At 51.8% G+C, this 21,237-nt stretch overlaps 7 protein-coding genes across 7 annotated transcripts; 4 read left to right on the top strand and 3 right to left on the bottom strand.

The window, feature by feature from the left end:
- The first annotated feature begins 616 nt into the window (after positions 1-616).
- Positions 617-3,070, top strand: PV09_06187 (uncharacterized protein). The gene is made up of 2 exons (XM_016359786.1): positions 617-1,024; positions 1,078-3,070. Exons 1-2 carry the CDS (start codon positions 943-945, stop codon positions 2,049-2,051), a joined length of 1,056 nt encoding a protein of 351 aa, XP_016212234.1. The 5' UTR covers positions 617-942; the 3' UTR covers positions 2,052-3,070.
- Positions 3,071-3,690: 620 nt separating this feature from the next.
- Positions 3,691-5,760, bottom strand: PV09_06186 (uncharacterized protein). Its single transcript, XM_016359785.1, has 2 exons — positions 5,001-5,760; positions 3,691-4,936 (listed from the first exon to the last, which is right to left on the bottom strand). The coding sequence occupies exons 1-2, from the start codon at positions 5,455-5,457 to the stop codon at positions 3,705-3,707; spliced, it is 1,689 nt and encodes a 562-aa protein (XP_016212233.1). The 5' UTR covers positions 5,458-5,760; the 3' UTR covers positions 3,691-3,704.
- Positions 5,761-6,193: 433 nt separating this feature from the next.
- PV09_06185 (uncharacterized protein) lies at positions 6,194-7,670 on the top strand. Its single transcript, XM_016359784.1, has 2 exons — positions 6,194-6,872; positions 6,965-7,670. The coding sequence occupies exons 1-2, from the start codon at positions 6,243-6,245 to the stop codon at positions 7,403-7,405; spliced, it is 1,071 nt and encodes a 356-aa protein (XP_016212232.1). The 5' UTR covers positions 6,194-6,242; the 3' UTR covers positions 7,406-7,670.
- PV09_06184 (uncharacterized protein) lies at positions 7,467-9,668 on the bottom strand. The gene is made up of 2 exons (XM_016359783.1): positions 8,437-9,668; positions 7,467-8,376 (listed from the first exon to the last, which is right to left on the bottom strand). The coding sequence occupies exons 1-2, from the start codon at positions 9,310-9,312 to the stop codon at positions 8,005-8,007; spliced, it is 1,248 nt and encodes a 415-aa protein (XP_016212231.1). The 5' UTR covers positions 9,313-9,668; the 3' UTR covers positions 7,467-8,004.
- Positions 9,669-10,479: 811 nt separating this feature from the next.
- PV09_06183 (uncharacterized protein) lies at positions 10,480-12,612 on the bottom strand. Its single transcript, XM_016359782.1, has 2 exons — positions 12,530-12,612; positions 10,480-12,445 (listed from the first exon to the last, which is right to left on the bottom strand). The coding sequence occupies exon 2, from the start codon at positions 12,387-12,389 to the stop codon at positions 10,620-10,622; it is 1,770 nt and encodes a 589-aa protein (XP_016212230.1). The 5' UTR covers positions 12,390-12,445; positions 12,530-12,612; the 3' UTR covers positions 10,480-10,619.
- A 526-nt stretch (positions 12,613-13,138) lies between these two features.
- Positions 13,139-18,555, top strand: PV09_06182 (uncharacterized protein). The gene is made up of 3 exons (XM_016359781.1): positions 13,139-13,739; positions 13,859-17,874; positions 17,924-18,555. Exons 1-3 carry the CDS (start codon positions 13,553-13,555, stop codon positions 18,293-18,295), a joined length of 4,575 nt encoding a protein of 1,524 aa, XP_016212229.1. The 5' UTR covers positions 13,139-13,552; the 3' UTR covers positions 18,296-18,555.
- Positions 18,556-20,059: 1,504 nt separating this feature from the next.
- Positions 20,060-20,964, top strand: PV09_06181 (uncharacterized protein; the record flags this gene model as incomplete). The annotated part of the gene is made up of 3 exons (XM_016359780.1): positions 20,060-20,108; positions 20,159-20,375; positions 20,433-20,964. The coding sequence occupies 3 exons, from the start codon at positions 20,060-20,062 to the stop codon at positions 20,962-20,964; spliced, it is 798 nt and encodes a 265-aa protein (XP_016212228.1).
- Between the last annotated feature and the right edge of the window lie 273 nt (positions 20,965-21,237).

The following is a 21,237-nucleotide window of genomic DNA, read 5'->3' as shown; positions in this document are numbered from 1 at the left end:
CGAGCACGATGCCCGCCGCCTTCGTTAGGATCTCTCCAGGCGCAGAAAGTCGGTTTCGAGAGACGAGCGACTGACTTCGTCCACGGTCTTTGCACTGTGCGAACATGTGGCTTAGAGCGGTGCTGGGGCCCGAGCAACGGCGCTGAAATTACGAGATGGGAAGAGAAAACGCTTGGAACGCGGACCGTTGCCGGACCTCGATGCGGGAAAGACGGCGGAAAGGGTTTTTCTTTCTCGTTCGATCTCGCGCCGTTTTGAAATGATGTGCTGCCCAACACGAGACGCTCGACGTTATATGCGAGACCACTGAGCGCAGAGGCATTTCTCTCCTCCTGCTCCTCCTCGTGCTTCTCCGCACTTGGCCAGTCTGACAAGTGCTGACGAAGAGATGGAACGCTTAAGCGACGTGATCATGCACACCCTCTCCATGCCACGCTCTGCCGACGGGTGGGCAGACGAGCGTCAAGAGTCCGTCCAACCAAGGACTGGCCGATTCGCAACAAGGAAAAGCTCGCCACGGCACGACCATGAGATCTTGTAATTGTTTCTCGTCCCCTTCGGCCCCCCTGTCGGCTCATGGATGCGCGCTACTGTCCAAAGCAAAACTCTGACTCTCGCAAATGCGTGCTTACTAGTCTGGTGGCGTCCAAACAGCGCCTAGATTCTCCGTCGCTTCAACCTAACCCCAGACTTTTTCGCCGGGACAAGCTCGCACGAGACTACGTATACTCCATGTCTCCGCCTCTGCCGTGATCGTCTATTAGACTTTTCTCACCTGTTCGACCTGACCGTACGCTATTCTTCTGTTATTTCATTTTTGCCTCTGTCTTCCATTGCGACCCCGTCCTAGCCGCTGTTGATTCCGACACCTTCAATTTGCGCGTGATGTCATCCAGTTAGCTGGACCTAGCACAGGACCGCGTTGCTCAAATCGTCTCCAATATGGTCGACAGACAAGCAGAGATCCAAAAGCCCGCAGGCAGCGATGGCGCTATCCTCGAGTCCTGGGCGCAAGGCTTCATGGGTAAGTGCATTTGGCTTCAAGTTAAGATCAGCGCGTGCTGAATCGCCTCGCAGTCGGCGCACTCCTGATCATGGCAGCCATCACAATTTCCAACATGCGGCGTGGTGTAGTGCTGCACAAACTCATTCTGATCGAACTGTGCTTTGGAATGCCGCACGGAACATTCATGTTCCCCAAACCACCTGTGTACGGATGGTACCTGTCGGTCACGGCGATTTTCTTGAACATATCCTGGGTCATGCACAACATCATTGCGTGGCTCAAAAACAAGCCCTTTCTCTCGAAGAAGGTCAGCATGTTCTACATTGGAACGGTCCTGCTGTCCATCCCCTACTGGATTGTCGAGATTTACGCCAATTTCACCTATTTCAACAACATCAACAACCTATTTCACTATACTCGCCCGTACGAGGCCATCTTCAGGGATCCTTGGTGGATCTTCACGACCTGCAGTCTGTTCTGGAACATCGTTCGCCGGTACGAGTTTGGCATCGTAGAGCTCATACGGGTGTCTCCTCGATTCGGCGTCCTACTCGGTGCCATGCTGCTGTCCGTTGGATTCATCGTAGTCGACATTTGCTCCGTGACAAAGGCAATTCAATCGAGTTTACCGGAAGGAATCAACCCGTTCTGGAAGCTCGCGTTTGTGTTCAAGTGTCTCACCGACACGATCATCCTAGACGACTTCAAGACTGCGCTGGACAGGTTGAAGGACTACAAGCTGCGTCACATGAACAGCCACACAATCAGCAGTGACGAACATCGATCACAGTCGCGTCCACACCATATGCGCAACCTTACAGCTCCGTACAATGAAGCTCGTGGCGTCACGCGGGACGAAAAGCTCCCAACCTACGAGGCCTGGCACACAGAAGCAAAGGACAGTAGTCGAAACAACAGCGCCAGCAGTCACAATGCGATCCTGGAAAACGATCAAGGCCAAAACGACTTCAGCCATATCGATCTAGAAATGCAATACTGGAACTCGAGCAGCTCTCGCGATCGTCGATCCCGACAGGACGAATGAAAAAGGTCTCTCAGAACCCAGGCAACGACGGATTACGAGTTTACGAGATCATGACGACGGTAAATGGGCTGCGCTGTCCAGCGCTTTCACTGCGCGTCCCTCACACATCAGGCGACGAAACGAGAAGTCGAATAAAAAAAAAAAAAGTTCGCGGCGCACTCAGCGCGTCGTGTTTGCACAGCGGGTGCCAACGGCCGACCTGCATTTCGTCAGCTTTCGTGCGGATCAGGCACGGCCCAAGCCGCATATAAGGCCTCCACGAGTCTCCGTTTTTCGTCGCACGAACGCAGAACCGCCTCGGCTCACCCCTACGAACTTTTTTTTTAGAGCTTCCTCGCACCCTTCTGACCAACTTCCTTTTTCCCTACAACCCCCCCTTTTCCCCGTAATCCCGAAACCTCCACCCTTGAAAACAAAGAATAGTTCCCCAAGGGCTCGGACAACATGCGATTCGGGAAATTGGGCGAGATGCTCCCGGGGATCTGTCGGCGCTCCCTGATCGCCGGTAGGGGCCGCTCGGGGCCCACCAGTGCCCTTTCCCACACCTGCTCGGCACGTGTGCGCCGTTCGTATTTTTGGCTCGTCGCGCGACCGCTACTGGACGACCTCTGTGCCCTGGTGTTTTGGACCGAGATTATTGCCGTGACCTGGTCGACTGGTCTGGACCTCTCTGGTCGCGCCCTAGAACTCTTCTGCGAACGGCGGCGTCGCTCGGGACGACTGGTCGCCTTTGCCCTCGTCGGACGCCTTGCTTGGCTTTACTGCAAAAGCCGAATCGCAACGCGCAAACGGAAGACGAGGTTCTGGTCGGCGACTTGGAGACAGCAGGGACGGAGCGTTTCTGAAGAGGAGCAGTTCGCCCATTCGAAGCGCACTTGTTTGTTTTCTCTCTTGTAGGATAATAATAAAAAAAAAAAAAGAAATCCGTATGCTGGACGGTCACGATCATGACGTCGATGTACAAATTAGTTTCTAGTTAATGTCTGTACATACCAAAATCATAATAATACCTGAATCGATCATGACAGAGCAATGGCGGCCGTGAGGACGTGGGATCTTCGGACGACAAGCGGTGGGCCTGGAAAAGTCAGAAAATCCTTCTTCGGATCCTTTTCTGCTCGACAGTTGCGACCACAGTGGTGTTCTCGGCTCCATCTCCGACAAGAGCTGCGCATCGAGCCTGGTTGTACTTGACCAGCCATAATCCTCGTGAGAACCGTGTCCAGCGTCCCAAGAGGCGTTCGCTGAACATGTTTCTTCGGTCATCCTTGAGCATCTTTTCTCCCGTTGGGAAGCACCAAAAAAAAAAAAAAATTAAACCAGGCGTGAGAGAAAAAAAAAAGGTGTCGATTATTCCTAGTTCGCGTAATTCGACGTTAACCGACGCCCACATGATATGCTACACACCATTTGATCCTTTCAAACTCTACAACCAGCGGAGGACTCCTGAACAAGGCACCTGGACGTCATGCTCCATCGCCGCTGGGCGAGAGCCAGGAACTTACCCTATGCTAGAACCCTAGACACGCAAGACGCCCTTCTTTTCGCGCCTCCCCGGAACGACTATGCATCTAGCAAAAACCGCGTTTTTAATAAACTATAGCAAAAAAAAAAAGAAAAAAAAAAAGATAAGGAGAGAGGGACGACTCAGAATCACGCTGCACCTATTTCCCCCCCTGACGCGGTGGCATCAATCCCGTTAGCTCCGCTTTTGAGGTGCACCCTCCTCGCGGCGCTCGCATAAAGGTTCTCCAATGTCTTCTGCCTCTGCCTTTCCCTTACGGCCTTGAGATGGAGATACGTGTCATCTAAACCTGCAATCTGCTCCTCGACACTAAGTGCACTGCTATCGTTGCTCCTCACGAGAGGACTGACCAGCTTCTTGCGGAGAACCTCCAAGTTCGACTTCAGCTGCAGGAGCTTCCCGTTATGATCAAGCAGAATGTGCTTGTTCTGCACGGAAGTCTCGCGAATGGAGGAGAGCAGTTTCTTGTTCTTTTCAAACTTGCGGAGCTCAGTCGCACGCGTTCCGATCAGGCGTGTCCACAACGAGGAGAGCATTTCGCCCTCTTCGCGTTCCTGCTGATCTGTCTCACGGATGACGGTGCGTTGAATGTTGAGGAGCTGAGTGTCGATACGGTTGAATTCTCCAAAGACTTTGAGCGTCATTTGCAATTCATTATTGATTGCATCCTCAAGCACGTTCAGGAACTCGTTAAAGGTGCGTCGGAGTGTGGCTGCATTTCGCTGGGATGACGTTTCGCCAAGTGTGAACTTGACGAGGTAGCCTAAGGGGGTAGGACCCGACGATGTCTCGAGGAGTCCGATTCGCGACAGCATTCCGTGCAAGTTATCGAGGAGTGAGCTTATCGAACCTGCGGGAGTTGTGTCAATGGTCTGAAGATGTCGTTTCGACCATTCCATCACTATGAGAATGGAGTCGATATCGCCTTCGACATTGGAGAAGAAGCTTGTGAGCACCACGGCAAGATTCTTGAAGCTTTCGCTCAACTCGTCAAGTTGCTTGACTATGATGGGAGCTGATGTGAAATTCGACGATCGCACGCTCTCACTTAGGTCCCAGACGGCGACACTTGTATCTTGTATGTCGCTGATGTGCTGCGATCCACTTTCCGAATAATAAATGAGAGGCTCAAAGGTCCTTGCTATTTGGGTTGCTTTGAGCATGTCCGGCGTCGGCAGAGGTGTCGGCGTCGACAGCAACGATCGCATCAACGACCAGGCCAAGAAGGCGACCGTACAGGCAGTAAGCGTTGAGGTCCATGTCCTGAATATCCTCGAGCACGTGTCTCGAAGCCATAGTACAGCACCATCATAAGGGTCTGTTCTATGCTGGACCTCCGCCCTCATGGCAAAACGAAAATCTGATGTGTTTCATTAGCCGCAAAAACAAACAACAGAAATCGCAGAATTGTCTGTGGTTCGTACAGTTGCCAGTGTGATCCGGTGCAGCGGAGCTCTCTCTTTCCGTCATCGGTTGACCTCCACCAAATGGCTGGGGAAAGTCCCGGCGTCCGTAAATACCGTCAGAATCATTCTTCTCCGGACTTGCTCCAGGGGTCTCCTTTGGCGGCGATGGCGGTAGCGGCACATTGGACGGCAATAGCGTGTCGTCGCCCTCTCCTGCACTTTCGTACAGCGGGCTGGTGCTATGTGATACAGATGCGCCGGGTGGTGGGAACCTGTGCTGTCGCATCCACCCGCTATTTGCTTTTCGCCATACGGGAGGTGACCATGGAGCGGACAGGCGGTCTGAGTCGGGTTCTGATTCTTCGGAGCGGAAGGCGGAGTTGTTGAGGGAGGGGTTGAAGGTGGGCGAACGATCGTGCTCGAAGTCCTCTAGGGACGCCGCGAGAGAGCCGTTGTCGTATATGTCGTCCATCATTCCTTGGGTTGTAGCACAGGTCTCGAGAGAAAGAAAGGAAAGGATATATATGTTGGTCTTTTTGCAAGGAACAGTATATATATATGGAAGCTGTAAAACTTAAGGTTGGGTAGCTTGTTGCGTGGAGTGGAGGACAGGGCTGAGTGAATGGATATCAGGCATGAAGGGCACGTATGGTACAGCTTGAGGCGAGCTTTCTAGCCAAGGGAAATGAACGCGTCGAGCGTACAATCGCACCGGTCAATCTGTGCGCGAACACGGATAAGACGGCGGTGGCTTTGGCTGCAGTCTTCGCTGTGGCCGTCGCTGCTGCTTGCTGCCTTCGCGAAATGGTGAATTGATGACTAGAACTAGACCAAGGTGCCACGGGTGAGAGCGCCAGTTTGAAGGGCACGCAAGAGAAATGCGATCAGTCGTTCCCGCCCCTCCATGGCCAGCCAAGTACAAAATCCACCGGGCTTGAAACACACGTCTCTCACGCTGTGCTGCAGTAATGCGGTGGCTGGGAAGGTACCGCAGTGCTTTGGGGAGGGAATGCCAGCTGTTCGGCCCTTGCAGGTGCGCTGGTCATGGGTTGATTCGCTGAGACCGCTCGACTGCCACTCCGCGCTAATGCATTCCGTGCCTGAGGCCGCGAAGAAGCATCCGTCAGGCAGCAACAGCCCAGCTTCGTCGCCTGCGCAGGTGCGTGACTTGCTGAATTCGGACTCGGTCCGTGCTGTGAACTGTTCTGTCATCGCCATCACCACCACCACCACCAACTTCACGCCCATATTCTGCACGCCATGCCGCCCAGGTTAAACGTGCTGCATCCACCCAGGACGCTGGTCCTGCGACCGAAAACCTCGCCGTCCAGCTGGCGGGTTTTCAATGGCAGTGCGCACGCGAGGCCCTTCTCGGATTCGCCAAAGGACCCGAACGTCACGACGGACCAGGACATCAAGGAGCGCACGAATGTCGACCACAACATGGCTGTCTCGGAAGAAGCGAAGGTGATGGCCAAAGTAAGAGGCGAACAGGGTCCCGATTTGCAGCAGGGCACGCCCATTGAGGAGATTGTCAAGGACGACAAGGAAGCCCAGAAAAACCTTCCCAAGGTGATGCAGGACGCATTGAAGAAGGGAAATAGTCCGTCGGGGACAAGGGCGTTCTCCACGACGGCCTTCCGGAGAGATCACACGCCTGCCGCACAGTCGAGGGCCATGTCGACGTCCGTACGTCGGAATCAAAGCCCAATGAGCATGACGTCGTCCCCAGGCCCTATCGAGTCTGCTGTCGTCGAAAGCGGCATGTCCGATCTCACGCCCAAGGAGCCGCGAGCCCGCGTTCGCCACCTGCACAATCGACACCAGAACATTGTCGAGCAATTCGTTGGCCTTTTGATCCGTGACGGCAAGAAGGCCGCTGCCCAGCGCGTATGTCCTTTTTCGATTCTTTCATTCTCCTGAGCCGTTCCATTTGTAAACGTGTTGCGTTGGATAGACACTGACTGTGATGATGGCTACAGAACGTTGCTCTCATCCTCTCGCACCTCCGCACTTCTCCTCCCCCCAAACTCGACTCGCCTCGTTTGCTCCCCGAACACCCACCCGCAGCCCATCTACCTTTGAACCCAGTCCTCTACCTGCAGTTGGCTGTCGATAGTGTTGCACCCATTTTACGCATCAAGCAGCTCAAAGGCGCTGCGGGTGGTGGTATGGCACTCCCAGTTCCCGTACCGCTTTCATTGCGGAGAAGACGTTGGGAGGCTATCCATTGGATCATCGATGCCGCATCAAAGAGGCGAAGCAGGGGCAGTGGAAGCGGCATGTTCGCTCAAAAGGTAGCGGAGGAAATCGTGAATGTGGTTGAAGGGAAGAGCAGTGTCTGGGCGAAGAGGGATGCACTGCATAAGCAGGCTGTGGCGGCAAGAGCAAACATGGTACCCCAGGAGAAGATAAGGAGGTAATCTGTACGGTATACGTCTATTCGGATCGAGAGAACGGTGCACTATTTGTACGATATGGAGACAATGAGCAGTCAGGTGGTGAAAGAGCTTTGTGTATCCATTATTGCAGGAGAACCAAAAAGCTAGCAAAGCCTAAACATAGCGGTGCGATGCCATCTCATTGTCCTAGTTGAGCACCATGGAAAAAGACAAAATCTTTACGCTCACCTTCTAGTCCTGGGACATGGTCCGTGGAGTTTTGTCCTCATCAACGACTTGCGCTTTGCCCCTCAAGACTCCGCGTTCTAACCGTGAAGTGTTTGCCTTTGTCCGAAGAACGGAGTTAAGGATGTGGCTATTCCCCCGGCGCTCCGTGTTTGAATGACTTGCTGATAGTAAGAAAACAACATTTACAGTGAAAGTCCACGGTTACAATTTAACGTCAACTAGACACGGAAAGAAGAACGCGGCCCGCCTAAAGGCAGGCATGTAACACGGGCGTACTGCAGCTAGATGAACGAACCTTAAAGGCTTTGAACGGCTCTCCAGCGGCGGTAAAGCAGCCAGGGGTTCGACCTCGTTCCTTTACGCACGAGGTTAGGTGGAGATCCTTTCCATGGTTAAAAATTCGACCTCCCTGAACTCTCAATCCCGCTAATCACGGCCAGAAGAGCTAGTACGATGGTGGCACTGGTCAGTATAAAGCTTGCGATGGTAAAGGCGCCCTGGACGTCCTTTGTCGTGACGGCCCATATGATGCCAAAGACACAGGACACAGCCCATGGGATGGTACCGGCGACAATGATGCGTGTTGTATTCCAGCCCTCGACGAGCTCGAGCGCGTGCCGTTGCTCCTGACGTCTCAAGCGAAAGACCCACTCTATCCATGCCGAGTCGGTCTTCACCTGCGACGGATGCGTGTATGCGTAGAGCATTTCCTGGAGGACGAACTCGTCGAACGGCACGACGGTGGGCCGATTGACGGGCGAGTACTGGATGTGCGTCAGCGCAGCTCAGGACGCAACGCGAGGACCGCCAGAGAAACAACTCACCGCGAGCACGCGCAGACCACGCAGCGTCTTCAGCGAGAAATGGCGTCGCCAAAATCCGCACATCTCCTTCTCGTACAGGCGTCTGAGCTCGTCGAACAGCCGCTGGTCCGTGGAGATGAGCTGTGGGTTGCGGGCGCACGTCTTCTTGAACGCTTCTGCGTTCTTGAATCGAGACGCCAGCACGGTCTGGACCTGCCGCAGCTCGCATCCGTTTTTGCCGGAACGATAGCACACCACGTTCAGCGAACACGTCGGCCGGGTGACGTCGTACGGACTTTCGTTAGATACTGAACGAGCACCAGGCGTGCTCATCGGTAAACTGTTGATCGGAGGAGCCAGCTTTGTGGGCGAGTTGTTCCACGTCGACGTGTTCACCTCTTGTGTGCCTAGTGGCTGCGTCAATACGTCGTTCGGGTCAATCTCTACGCCATTTGGCAAGATTCGCTGTCGGACTGGCGGCGTGATGAGCATTTGATACTCCGCCTCGCTATTCCGGACGCCGTGCCTTGTGTGTTCAACTTCTTCCACGACTTGAATTGGTGGCACGGCCTTCTCCATGGGCTCCTTAGCTAGAATATGCTCAACACCGGAGGGTTCGCCAGGCTCCCTATCAAGAAAATGCGACAAACTCGACGCATTTGAGCTCGAAGTCTTGGAATTCTTTTGTTGAGTTTGTCCATGGAGGGCAAATGCGGCCGGTTTGTACAATTCTTGTGCATCTCGGTCATGACTTTGGACGTTGATTGTTGGAGTGGTTCGCTCATATCCTATCACATCTGGAGAGTCGCTATATTCGAAGGGCGTCATGCGCGGAGGCTCGACCGATGCTGCCCGAGGTAGCGGCGGCCTAAAGAATCGATAGGTCTGGTTCGCCATAGTGCTTAAAATCTGAACTAGTTTAAAGGGACCATAAGCTACTCAAAAGTCTCGTTAATGGCGGCCTCAATGGAGGGTGGTCGCAACGAGCTTCAAGGTCTGTAGAGCACGTTGAGTACCACAAAGGCGGGCAGCTGTGGAATGTAGAAAGAAGCATAAATTGATCGGTTCCATCTTCGTCCACTGGACTGGTCTTATTAATGGGCATCATACATAAGGCTGAGGCTTCCCAGAGCGGCATCATGCGTCTATATCGTATTGACCACGATCACGAAAGAGGCTCTAATCTGGGAAGATGCGGCGCAGGAAGACAGGGAAAGATCCGAGGAGAGTGGCTGAGATGTCCACATGTTGACTGTGAACGGGGCGAAGTAAGAGCAGAGCCGCCAATCAACGGCCGTCTAGGACAACATCCCGACTTTTCATAGTAGTTAGATGCATTAAACACATCCGGCGTCCTCTTCAGCAACTCGCATTTATCTGGGCGTAACAAAAGCGCGTCATCTCGTCTTCATAAACGCGTGCAAGATCGATGGTGGCCATGTCAAAACGCTTCGCTACGATTAGATGCGAGTAGAATGAGGGAATACGCTCGAAGCGCACGGCACCTCTCCGTTCCGTATAGCCTGCGACATGGTCAGCTCGCACGACGTCTTGATGTAGGCGAACCCCCTTTTTACCTGCTTTTGCGTCGAAATGGAAAAGATCAGACGCGTCTGGGCACGTGTTCCTGTGAAGTTGCGCTTCGCCTGCTCTCGCCGCTTGAAGATGTTTCTAACGATGACTCGATCTCCTTCCTTTCGCCAGACTTGGCATGGACGTTTGTTATTTACAAAGGCTACGCAGATTTGAATTGGTTGGCTTTAGAACTACCTTCTCGATTTCACGTCATAACAACCGCGGTTGAGGACAACTATGTTGTTTGCGACGAGGTGTAATATGCCAAGGCTCGATAGCAAAGGACATACAAATTCAGGTTTGCAGAAAACGTCCTTTGTACATGCATCCTAATATAACGTAACTGACTTCCTATTCTCTCATTCTTTTTGACCTAGCTCGAGACTGCTGTGCTGTTGTAGACAATCAAGCCATGGCTTGCGGAGATGGAGTTGAAATGCCATTGGAGCATTTAGCACATAAACGACACGTCTATTTGAAAATTGATGACAAGATAACAACTTCAATTTCTTCGCTTGTTGATCTACCTATCTCATTGCGACTAAATAATTTTAAAGTCACAAAAACACCCTTCTCCAAGCAGAACTAATCCCACTCCCCATCTCACTACGACGAGAATTTCAAAACAATCAATCGTCAAACTTCGTGCTGTTAATCACACTTGTATCTAGCACACCACCTCTGTAGCTGCCCCTCTTCTTCTTGTTTTTCTCCTTAGTGAAACCCTTGCCCTTCGTTACGCTCAAATCCCTATATGCCCTGTCGGTATAGTCATTCGGTATATACGCGTTGCTCGCAAACCGTGGGTCAATTTTCTGATCTGCTGGAATGCGACTGAATGGTACGTTAGACTTTTTCTTCTTCCCGCTTGCATTCCCACTCGCGGGAGTAGCGATTTGACGGGATGGACTAGTATTGCCGATGGTAGCACTGGACTCGGAGCCGTTACCATTTGTGAGCGCTGGCGTGGGAAGTTGCTTAATGGTACTTGATGAACCTTTGGACTTTTTGACGTCATTTTTTGAATCTGAGTCGGAAGACGAGCTGGAGTCAGAGTCACTTGAGCTTTTGTCATTATTCTTAGTTGCCGGTGCGGACTTGACTGTGGTATTGGCACTCTTTGACGCGGGCTTATCATCTTCAGATTCGCTCTCATCGGACGAGGAGCTCTCGCTCTCAGACTCGCTTTCAGACTCAGACGATGAATCTTCTTCGCTAGAAGACTCCTCGACCTTCTTCTTCTTCTGCTGAACCGCCTTGGAAGCAGCCTTGCTGCTTGGTGCCTTTGTCACAGCCTCTTCACCCTCAGACTCGCTGTCTGATTCAGATTCGCTATCGGATTCAGAAGAGGAGGATTCGTAGCTTGACTCGTCGTCCGACTCTGGCAACGGTATCTTTGCAGCTTGTTTAGCCTCCTTCTTTGCAGCAGCTTTTGCAGCCTCCTTCACAGAAAGCTTAGGTTTGTCCTCTTCGTCGTCATCAGAACTCGATTCGTCATCGCTATCGTCATCCGATTCACTGGATGAAGACTCATCGCTACTTTCGGACTCAACACTTTTCTGCGAGACTGTTTCGGTATTGCCAACTGGAGTCGATTTGTTATCGATCTTAGCCTTCTTTGCAGCTGGTCTTTCATCCTCGGACTCCGAATCCTCAGAGGAAGACTCGTCATCAGAGGAAGATTCACTGGATGTATCTGCAGCTTTACGCTTCAATGGGTTGGCGATCGGTGCGGAAGGTGGCGCAGCTGCAACGGGTTTCCCTTGTTTCGCAGGCACACTTTTGTTCTCGCTGTCAGAGTCCGATTCCTCGGAGCTGGATTCGTCTTCACTGGAGCTAGAGTCATGGGCTTTTCGCTTAGCGGAAGGAGCAGCAGTGGTTCCTTTTGCAAGCTCTGGTTTTTTAACTTTGGCCTTTTCGTCCTCGTCACTTGAGTCCGAATCGTCCGAATCTGCTTCAGAGGAAGACTCGCCGTCTGAGCTGCTTTCTGCTATTTTCTTCGGTTTGGAGGCGGCAGTTGCTTCGATTTTCTTCGTCGCTTCGCTAGCAGTTGGAGCGTCTTTCATCTCAACGTCTTCGTCGCTGTCTCTGTCGCTCTCACTGTCACTCTCCTCGCTGCTGGTCGATTTCTCTTTTTTCTTTGCAGACTTCGAAGCGGTTCCAGACTTCTCAGACCATTCTTTGTAAATTGTCATCAAGTCCGCAACACCCTTTCCTGCATTCTGCCACGACACCACGGTTTTGCTAGAGCCCTCTTTCTTTCCCTCGGCCTTCAGCGTCTCCCTCCGCATCTCATGTGCCGTTTTCTGGAAGCCATGTTCATACAAGAAGACATTAACGATGTCTAGGAGGGGCAAAGGCACGTCCGCAAATTTGGTAGGCTTGCCAGAGGGTGCCATCGTGGCTTACTCAATTGAGCGTGCTCTCAACTCTTTGCGGTGTAGCGATGATGCTTCTGTGTGCAGACGATTAGTTGCTACGGTCACGAAGATTTCCTTTTGACCTCTAAAAAAAGGCAGAGGCGGATATGTGAGCTTACGGGTAGAAGGAACGATGAAGTGTAAGAGTGCAGCTGCCTGATATCTTTCTTTGAATTTTCTTTCCTGGCCGTGCAACTTTTTGCGCAAAGGCAGGAGCGAGACAAGAAAAAGATTTGGAAGCTACAAGGGTCTACACACTAGGCCCAATAAGGAAATGGCGAATGTGCTCATTGTTCCGATGGACGTGGTGAAGTCGAGCGTAAGCATGAGAGAGGCAATACTGATGAGGAGACAGTGGATCTCGCATGTTCATTGAATTCCATCTCATTCCACAAAAAGCTCCTCCTCGTGACGTGGTCCAAAAAAGATTGCTAGACAACAGTGCTCCAGCGGCTGCTGCAAGCTTCCGGCGGTAAGGCGTTTGATAGACACATCGGAGCATTTGGATGACTGGCGATATCCCAGACGTGCTACATATGAGGCATAGAAGTCCCAGAGCCATACCACATGTTCCAGGTTCTTTCAGCATACGGAACGTGCTGGTATGGCCGGGTAAGTGAGCATGGGTGCATTTGGTGGGTCTCCTACAGGTTTGGCTTGGCGGATGGGCCTGTCTGGGACGGTTGAGGCAACCTAAGGCGCGAGCTTCAGACTGCGGCGTTCCGCGACGGGACGACAGAAGGGGAACGTCAGAAACCACGTTGCCTGCTCGTCCAGCACATCAGGGCTCACACAAAGTATTAGCAGGCTTTTGACTTTCTTCTCCCCTGTACGAGCATTTGACCTGCACGCACCCAGCGACCAGACGCAGGCAGGGAGAGGCACCAAGAGAGGTGCGCGCCGGAGCAACTTGTTTGCAACCTTCATCCCCCCAAGGCCGCGCGGAGCCACGGGGTTCATATAATTTCACACCTAGCACAATGACGCAGTGCATGCCACAACGACTCGCAACGATAGCCTAAGGGGATCCGTCTGGGGCTGGACGTTCGACGAATCCGAATTGCGAGAGCCTAGAAGGAGCGTTCTACCGTCGGCCAGCTCGCATCCGTGGACCACAATCACAATCACAACCAGCAGCTATCATGGATCCACGATTTCAACAACCACAGCGCTCCGCCGGCTTCTCACCACAGCCGTCGCCGCAGAGGGGGAATGCTGTCCCGCCGGCGGGCAGACCGCAAGGACAGATGACACGCGCGGAGAAATTCGAGGATGAGAAGAGGAGGATCATTGAGAGTTGTTTCTCAAAGTACGATGACTCGGGGCAACGTATGTCTTCCTGTCCCATTCCTTTCGACTACATGCATACCCTCATGTCTGTTTACGTTTGGCGTGGTTACCCCTCAGACCGCTTCCTGACTGCTAACCAATGGCAACGATAAACATAGTGTCAGAGTCGTACATCACCCACATTCGCGTCACCGAAGACTCCTCCTTTCCACAAACTCCACACCCTCCCGACTCTCCTTCTGCAAACAAAGCCCGCATTATCATTGTCGCCGTCCGCAACACTGGCCGCGTACGCGTCCACAAGGCCCGCGAAAACGCAAACTACACTTTCTCCATCGGAAAAACATGGAATCTCGAGGATTTGTCGGCGGTCCAGTCTTGGAACATGTTCCAGCCACGCAATGCCGAAGAAGAGACCCAGAAATCTTGGGCAGGCGACACTGGCTTCACGGTGACGATGGGCAAACCGTATTTCTGGCAAGCTAGCACGGCTAAAGAAAAGGAATTTTTCATTGCTAGTTTAGTGAAGATTTATCGGAAATATACTCAGGGCAAGATCCCGGAGCTTATTGGGTTCCCACAGAAAGATGTAGAGGCTATGCTTGGGGGGGGAAGCGTGCAGCAACAGGGGGGGCCAAGGAACCCAGTTGGCGCCTCCTCGCCATCTGGGCCAGCGCCGCAGATTCCGCCATTCAGTCCAGGAAGACAACAAAGAGGGCCTCTGGGGGTGGATGGGCCAACGTCACCACCTGGTGCGTCGCTCGAACCACCTCCACGGAACAGGCCGCCTACAGCGAATTCAGGACAGGCCGCTTTCTTCGGGCAGCGGTCGCCTTCGTCTCAAACGTCAAATCCGCCACCAGGTAGCCTGCAAGGTAATATTTATTCTGATCCAGCTATCAACCGCATGCCAAGCCGAGAACAGATGCGACCACCTGGCCGTATCACACCTTCAGCGTCAATGACAAACCTGAATGCGCAGAGGCCGCGGGACAGAACTCCGGACTCGGTGCAAATGCGACCTCAGACAGCGGGGCGAGGCGCAGAGCGGCGTTCGCCATCGAGGACTCGAGGAGAAGAGATGGGATTAGGAATATCGGGCCGTCCAAATGGAGCACAACCGCTCCTCGGCGAACAGATTCCTCCACTTCCTCGTCCAGGCCCTCCAAATGGGTTTGGTGACACAGGACGCATGCGCAATGGTTCACAGGGCTCTACCGACTCTCTCCAAGATGCGTCGTTACCAGAGCGGAGACGTCCTCCTATGATTGGTGCGCAACCAAATGGCTCCCAAGCAAGCTTCAAGTCTTCTAGTGCTGTGTCGTTACGTCCTCCTGGAAGTGGTGTCGCGAACCAGGCCTCCGCGAGCACAGAGAGTCTTCTTAAAGGACGAGAGAGGATGCCAGGAGGATTCATACCTTCCCCCGCGCCATCTCAGGACCTTGAAACGGATGGCTTATTGCCCGCTCCTCTTTCGCCAAAGTCAAGGATGGATGGCGCAACTCCCATGCTCACACCAGAGACACCTAGTACTTCTGCCGTATCGCCTCCGGCCTCCGCAGAATCCAATCTCGAATCTACAAGTGACCCAACCCCTGTCAAATCGGAAGATGAAACCAAAAAGACTGTGGAGGAAGAAGTAGCTAGGCCAGGACTGGGCCGCATGTTTGGTGGCAACAAGAAGACTGCTAGGGAAATGTTCAAAACGGCGGCAACAGCCTATGGAGCCTTCGTGCCCAGGCCAGGAGGTGCAGGAGCTAGGCTTCGCGCCGGTGGAGATGAAAAAGAGAAGGACTCTGATGGAATTTCGGGCGTCTTTCAGGCTCGGAACTTGAACAGGATGAAAACGGACGACAGCCTTAAGTCGACCGAGTCTCCCAAGGAGGATAACTCCGTACAAGCCACTCCCACGTCGGCCAAGGGTGCGGCGCCGCCACCAGAAATACCGGCCGCAGAAACGCTTCCCCAGGTCACTGTGTCCAGTCCTTTATCCCCTCCGAAAGGAGGGGAGAAAGAGCGGCCAGTACTACCTGTGGGACCAGATCCAGCTCTAGAGGCAGCCATGGCAGCGGCAGCAGCGCAAAAGAAAGCCAAACTCGCAGAGGAAGAGCGCCGGAAGAAGAGACGATCTGTAACTCAAATGAAGTATTTCTCCCGTTTGGGCGTTGACTCGGCTTTCTTTGAGGGCAAGGGTCTGGACTTCGAAGCTGCTCTTGAAGACATCGGATGGGGCACTACTTCAACTTCAGCCAAGTTCAAGAGCGTAGAAGCGCTGGAAGCGGATATTAGAAAAGAAATCGCGAGGGTGGAGGCCGGTAGTTGGTTAGGTCAAAGCAGCCTCGATCAAAAGGATGAACGGATTGATGCCGTTGAGAAGTTACTAGACAAGGCAATCGCGGAGTGTGATGAGCTCGATGGACTGCTCACACTATACAGCGTAGAGCTGAGCAGTCTTAATGACGACATTGCTTTCATTGAGGCTCAGTCGCAGGGTCTGCAGGTACAGACAGCGAACCAGAAATTACTTCAATTGGAGCTGCAGAATCTGCTCAAGACCATATCGATTGGGCCGCGTGAGTTAGAGCCTCTAAAACGACCTATGCCTAGCACGCCACAGGGACTGGAGAGTATTGAGCAAGCGCTGCTCGGATTGTATAAAGCAATGGTTACGATCGACCCAGGTATCCGACAAAATGCCAAGGCCGGGGCTAATGGAGGGAATGCAAGCGGATCGTCCGAGTTGAGTTCAATGGTTGCCCTGCAAGAGAAAAGTGACCAGTTTCTCTCTGAGTGTTCGATGTTTCTGAAGAGATTCACACAGCATATGGATCTTACATTCGGCGCGGCCATGCTCTCGGCGAGGGACATTATTTCCAGGACGAAGGGGGCTAATGGAGCCAAGATGAGCACAGAGCCTTTCGATGCTGCAAGAGCAGATTTGTGGCCGTACAGCCCATTGATGCTATTTGCCAAGGAACTGGATCGCCCTTCATGGGATATTCTAATGAGAATGTATCAAAGCCGTGCCAAGCCACTCTATGCCGAAGAGTTCAGCGCGAATGTGCTTGTGTGGAAGAAACTCTCGCTTAAGCTTTCAACCGACGAAACTGATGCTCTCCTTTTCACACACAACGCCGAGAAGGAAAACGAGAATATGGCCGCAACAGCACGTCGCATAACTGTGAAACGTAGCCAGACACTTGCGAGAGGGTTAAGACAGGCTTCTTCTGAAAAAGACAAAGAACGAAGTGCGAAGGGCGCCCCCGCAGGCAGTATGTTCCCATTCGACGCATTTAAAGGGGCGCTGGAGGAAATGACCGGTCTGATTGCCGTCGAGCAGAACTTTATTGTAGACTTCTTCCATGCTACCGGCACTGAAAGTATAGATTTTGCAGATGCTGTTGCCGCTGCGCCACCCGAAGCGCGCCGAGGAGGAAACATATATGGACGCAAGGCTTTCGAACCTGATCGCGAGATGGCGAAGAGGGTTAGCAATGCGATGGAAGACGTCTTCGGTTCATTCGATAAAGAAATCTCGGCGCTTATCAAATGGGCAACTGACATGAGTCCTTTGCAGGGCATTGGCATCATGTATGCTCTTAACAAGACGAGCGCGCAATACGAGGACACGAACCAGGACTTCCTAAACAGGATCATTGCCACACAAACACAACGCCTTAGTGGACTATGGACTAAGTTCGTTGATGACCAGGTGCGCGCTATCGAAGCCACCAAGGTCAAGCTAGATAAGCGCAAAGGCGTCGTTGGCTTCATCAAGACTTTCCCCGACTTCTCAACTGCAATCGAAAACCAATTACCACCCGCAACGGATGAACCTGCTATGAATAGTGAGGTCCGTGCGATGGTCGACGCCGCTTACGAGCGCATCAATAAAGCAATCTTTACGACCATTCGCCGACTAGCTAAAGAGATCCAGGCAGCTGGTTCATCAGGTGCCGCAACACTGGGTGCAGCGCGCGAGGAGATCGAGGAGAAGAATGCTCTCAACTCCCATATTCTCCTCATTGAAAACATGAATCACTACGTCGAAGAGGTGGACGCGCGGGGCGACCCTGTCCTCGAAGCTGGTAAAGCGGATGCAAGGGAGGATTTTGAGGACCACTTGGGAGTATATGTTGATAGTGTTGTGCGGAGGCCATTGGGAAAGATCATGGTATTTTTTCCCAATTCTTTCATTTCGACCAACACTGATCGTGGGACAGGATTTCATAGATACAATCACTCTGGCAATGCAGGCCCTTCCTCCAACGGCCTCGCCAACGTCCCTCGCAACACGAGTGCAGACCTCGCGCAACAACTTTGCCAAAATGCTCAAGGACCACAACGCTAGAAAGCCGCGTGAGAAGGTCAATGAGCTCACTCGCCGAGTAGAGAAGCATTTCCTCGAGGGTGACGAACAGAATCTAAGCAGAGAGCTTGTGAATAAGGTCCTGGCCAGATGCGAGGAGAAGTACAATGCTGTCTTCGAAAAGTGCCAAGAGCTAGGACGTGAAGTGTATGAGGGTGGCGTCGAGGGATTGGATGCGCTAGGTTCCAGGGACGACGTCGCCAGGTGGTTTAGAGGGGCAAGATGATGAATGTCTATGTTGATTTCTTGGGACATGTGCATTGCGTCTTAAAAGCTTCACTGCATATTGGAAGTCAATTTCGACTGGGAAATCATTTTCGTATGCAGAAGAACAGGATTGTTCTTGTATAGTCGATGTACGGTGTTTTATTTATCTCCTGACTGATGCCTTCGTCACACTATGTTTTCTTCACGCAATTGGAACTGGTTCTCTCGAAGGCGCCGTTTGGACTTACGCTAGTGACCCTTTTATTATCATTTTGCCGATTTTAAGAACTCACCCGTTAGTATACTGGTGGATGATCATCTACGATGAACGAGTGATGCACGCCACCAGCATCATTTTTCTGAATTTGACGTTATTTTAACAACTCCAAGTAACAAATCAAGGTTATTGTCCTGGCGAAAATTAGCCATCGACTTGACATGACCAATAGGGAGCTTGGCTGCGGTGTATGAACCTCTTACACAAAGAGCATAATCAAGTAAATTGAATGAACTTCTATAGCTCGAGCAAATGTCGAGATGAATTTATTTTCACATCATACGACTTGTTGACAGAACAGCGCGCTTCAGTTAACAGTGTATCCGAATTGGCTAAGATGATATTTTTGGTAGATCTAAATTGTACGTAGCTATTGAATAACCAGCGCAATGCGTTTTTTTGACCCACCATGGCTGGAACGGTGTAATTAAGAGGAAGGATTTGAACATTTCCGTCTAGACGGTGTTGATTAAGTCCTTGGCCATTGGCTATACCAAGAGCACGACTGTCGGAGTGGCAGAGCCATCTTGTAGATGCGTTCAAGCGTAACTCTGGGGACCGAACGAGTCGGTTTTGGGGAATGCGAATATGAGCTCAAAGACGCGCATATGTAATTTTCCAAGACGAGAGAACTTACAAGAAGTGAAGCGGCGTTATGTCTTAGGATGTTCAGCACCCTGTACGGGAAGATATACTGGTTCACTTCTATTCTGGCTTGAAGAAATGACAGATACGAGTGAGCATTCGCGTTTCCTCGGCCGGCGCGTGGCGACGGCGGAAGCCAGGATCGAGAAGTTAATGGGGACGATACGTCTGTTGCCAGCGTCAAGATTTCGATGACAGAACGTCAGCCACATCCAGAGCCAACAATTCGTTCGGCCGTGCGCGCGAATACGGAGTCATAATTATATCGGTATCCAAGATACGAGATATGTTTGACCATCAAGTCAAAGACGTCAAGTGTCGCATGAGCTAACCGACTTGCTGCTTGAGCAGTGTGTTAAAGATTTCTCTTGTGTTGTAAGTAAATTGATTTTAGATTTCGATGAAAAAGTGCCAGCCGGATACTTCTCATAGCCGCCACGAACTAGAATCTGTATCTGCTCGTCTCGCCCTTGCAAGAGTTCAAGCGCACAACTTGAAAATGGAACTGGCTTACATCTGGATGAGTAATGGTATGTGGCCAATACAATGGTTTCTCACAGTGCCATCTCTATTGGTGTTTGACTCTCTTTCGGCTTTAACGTTATACGAGCTCTTAACTCCAGGAATATCGACTAGGTCGCTGCACCCGAGAGATGCATGAAGTTACAGGTTCTCTTCGGCGATTAGCTTTAACAGCTAGGAAATACAGGTGTTTCACGTCCGGTGGCCAATGTGCATTTCAATTTCTTTTGCCATTCGCTGCAGCAGAGTACTTAATGTTGCGTTCGGAAGGACTGTTGTGGACTCTAGGTCTTCCCGCGACACAAATCTCAGAAGTAAAAGTCTAGGCTATAGCCAGCAATGACCATGGGAGCATCGCCGAACCAAACTATTATACTAGTTGTTGGAGGTGAACTGAAATTGGCATTTTTCTTTCTCGTCCCTTATTGATCATATCAGGGAATTCTGGCATCGGATTTGAGCTGGCCAATCAGCTTCTCGCGGATGAGAACAAGCTCGTGCTCTTAGGCTGTCGGTCTATTGTGAAGGGCAAAGCCGCCGTTGAGAGGCTGCAGTCCAGAAATCTAGCGGGCTCCGTGCAAATGATCCAGGTGGATATCGACAGCAAAGAGTCTATTGCGGCCGCTGCGCAAAACATAGAAGAGAAATATGGAAGGTAAACTCTGGGTTGATTTAAAGAAAATTACTATTGAACGGTCTAACGAACTGGAAGGCTTGATGCCCTTGTTAATAGTGCCGGAATCGCTTGGTTACCTGATATGACGGTAGAGGAGAAAATGATGACAGCATTCCGGACAAACGCTGTTGGAGCTTGGTTGCTGGGGGAAGCGATGGTGCCGCTACTTAAGAAATCAAGCGGTACCGCTCGACTGGTCAATGTTTCAAGCGGTGCCGGCTCCGTGCATATCCAATTGAAACATGGGGCAGAGTTCAAGTCGCCAACCGTCCACTACAATGCAAGCAAGGCTGCACTGAACATGATCAATGCTGTGCAATCCACGAACTACGGCCCAAAGGTCAAGGTCTTCGCGTATTGCCCTGGCTTCACCGTGAGCAACCTCAGCCCGTTCTGCAAGGCTGAAAACGGCGCAAAGCCGACGTTCGAGGCCGTGAAGCCCATGTTGGCCATTCTGAACGGAGACAGAGATGCGGAAAATGGCGGTTTCCTCATAGGTGGCATGCGAGGTCGGGAGCATCAAATCTCCAGAGATATTCACGTCGGGGAAGACCAACTACCATGGTGATGGAACGAAAGTGGCCTGCTTTGTAACGCCAGCTTCACGTAGCCTATCTTTTTTCTGGAAGTCATATCAACACCAGGAAGAAATTAAGCCAATTCTCTTACCAAACCGCACTTCATACTGTCGATTCTGCGTGGAGATGCTTCCCACTTCTCTAAGTGCAATATTCCTGTTCTATGCATCTCCTTTGGCATCCTGAATATACTGCGTTCAAAGGTGAGCAAGAAACCCCGGAGCTCGGTGGAACTCCGTCAGCTATTTCTAAGCATGGGCTAT

Source organism: Verruconis gallopava (assembly GCF_000836295.1).
Source record: "Verruconis gallopava strain CBS 43764 unplaced genomic scaffold supercont1.21, whole genome shotgun sequence".
NCBI classification, from domain to species: Eukaryota; Fungi; Ascomycota; class Dothideomycetes; order Venturiales; family Sympoventuriaceae; genus Verruconis; species Verruconis gallopava.
This window is presented reverse-complemented; position numbering and strand designations above follow the sequence as displayed.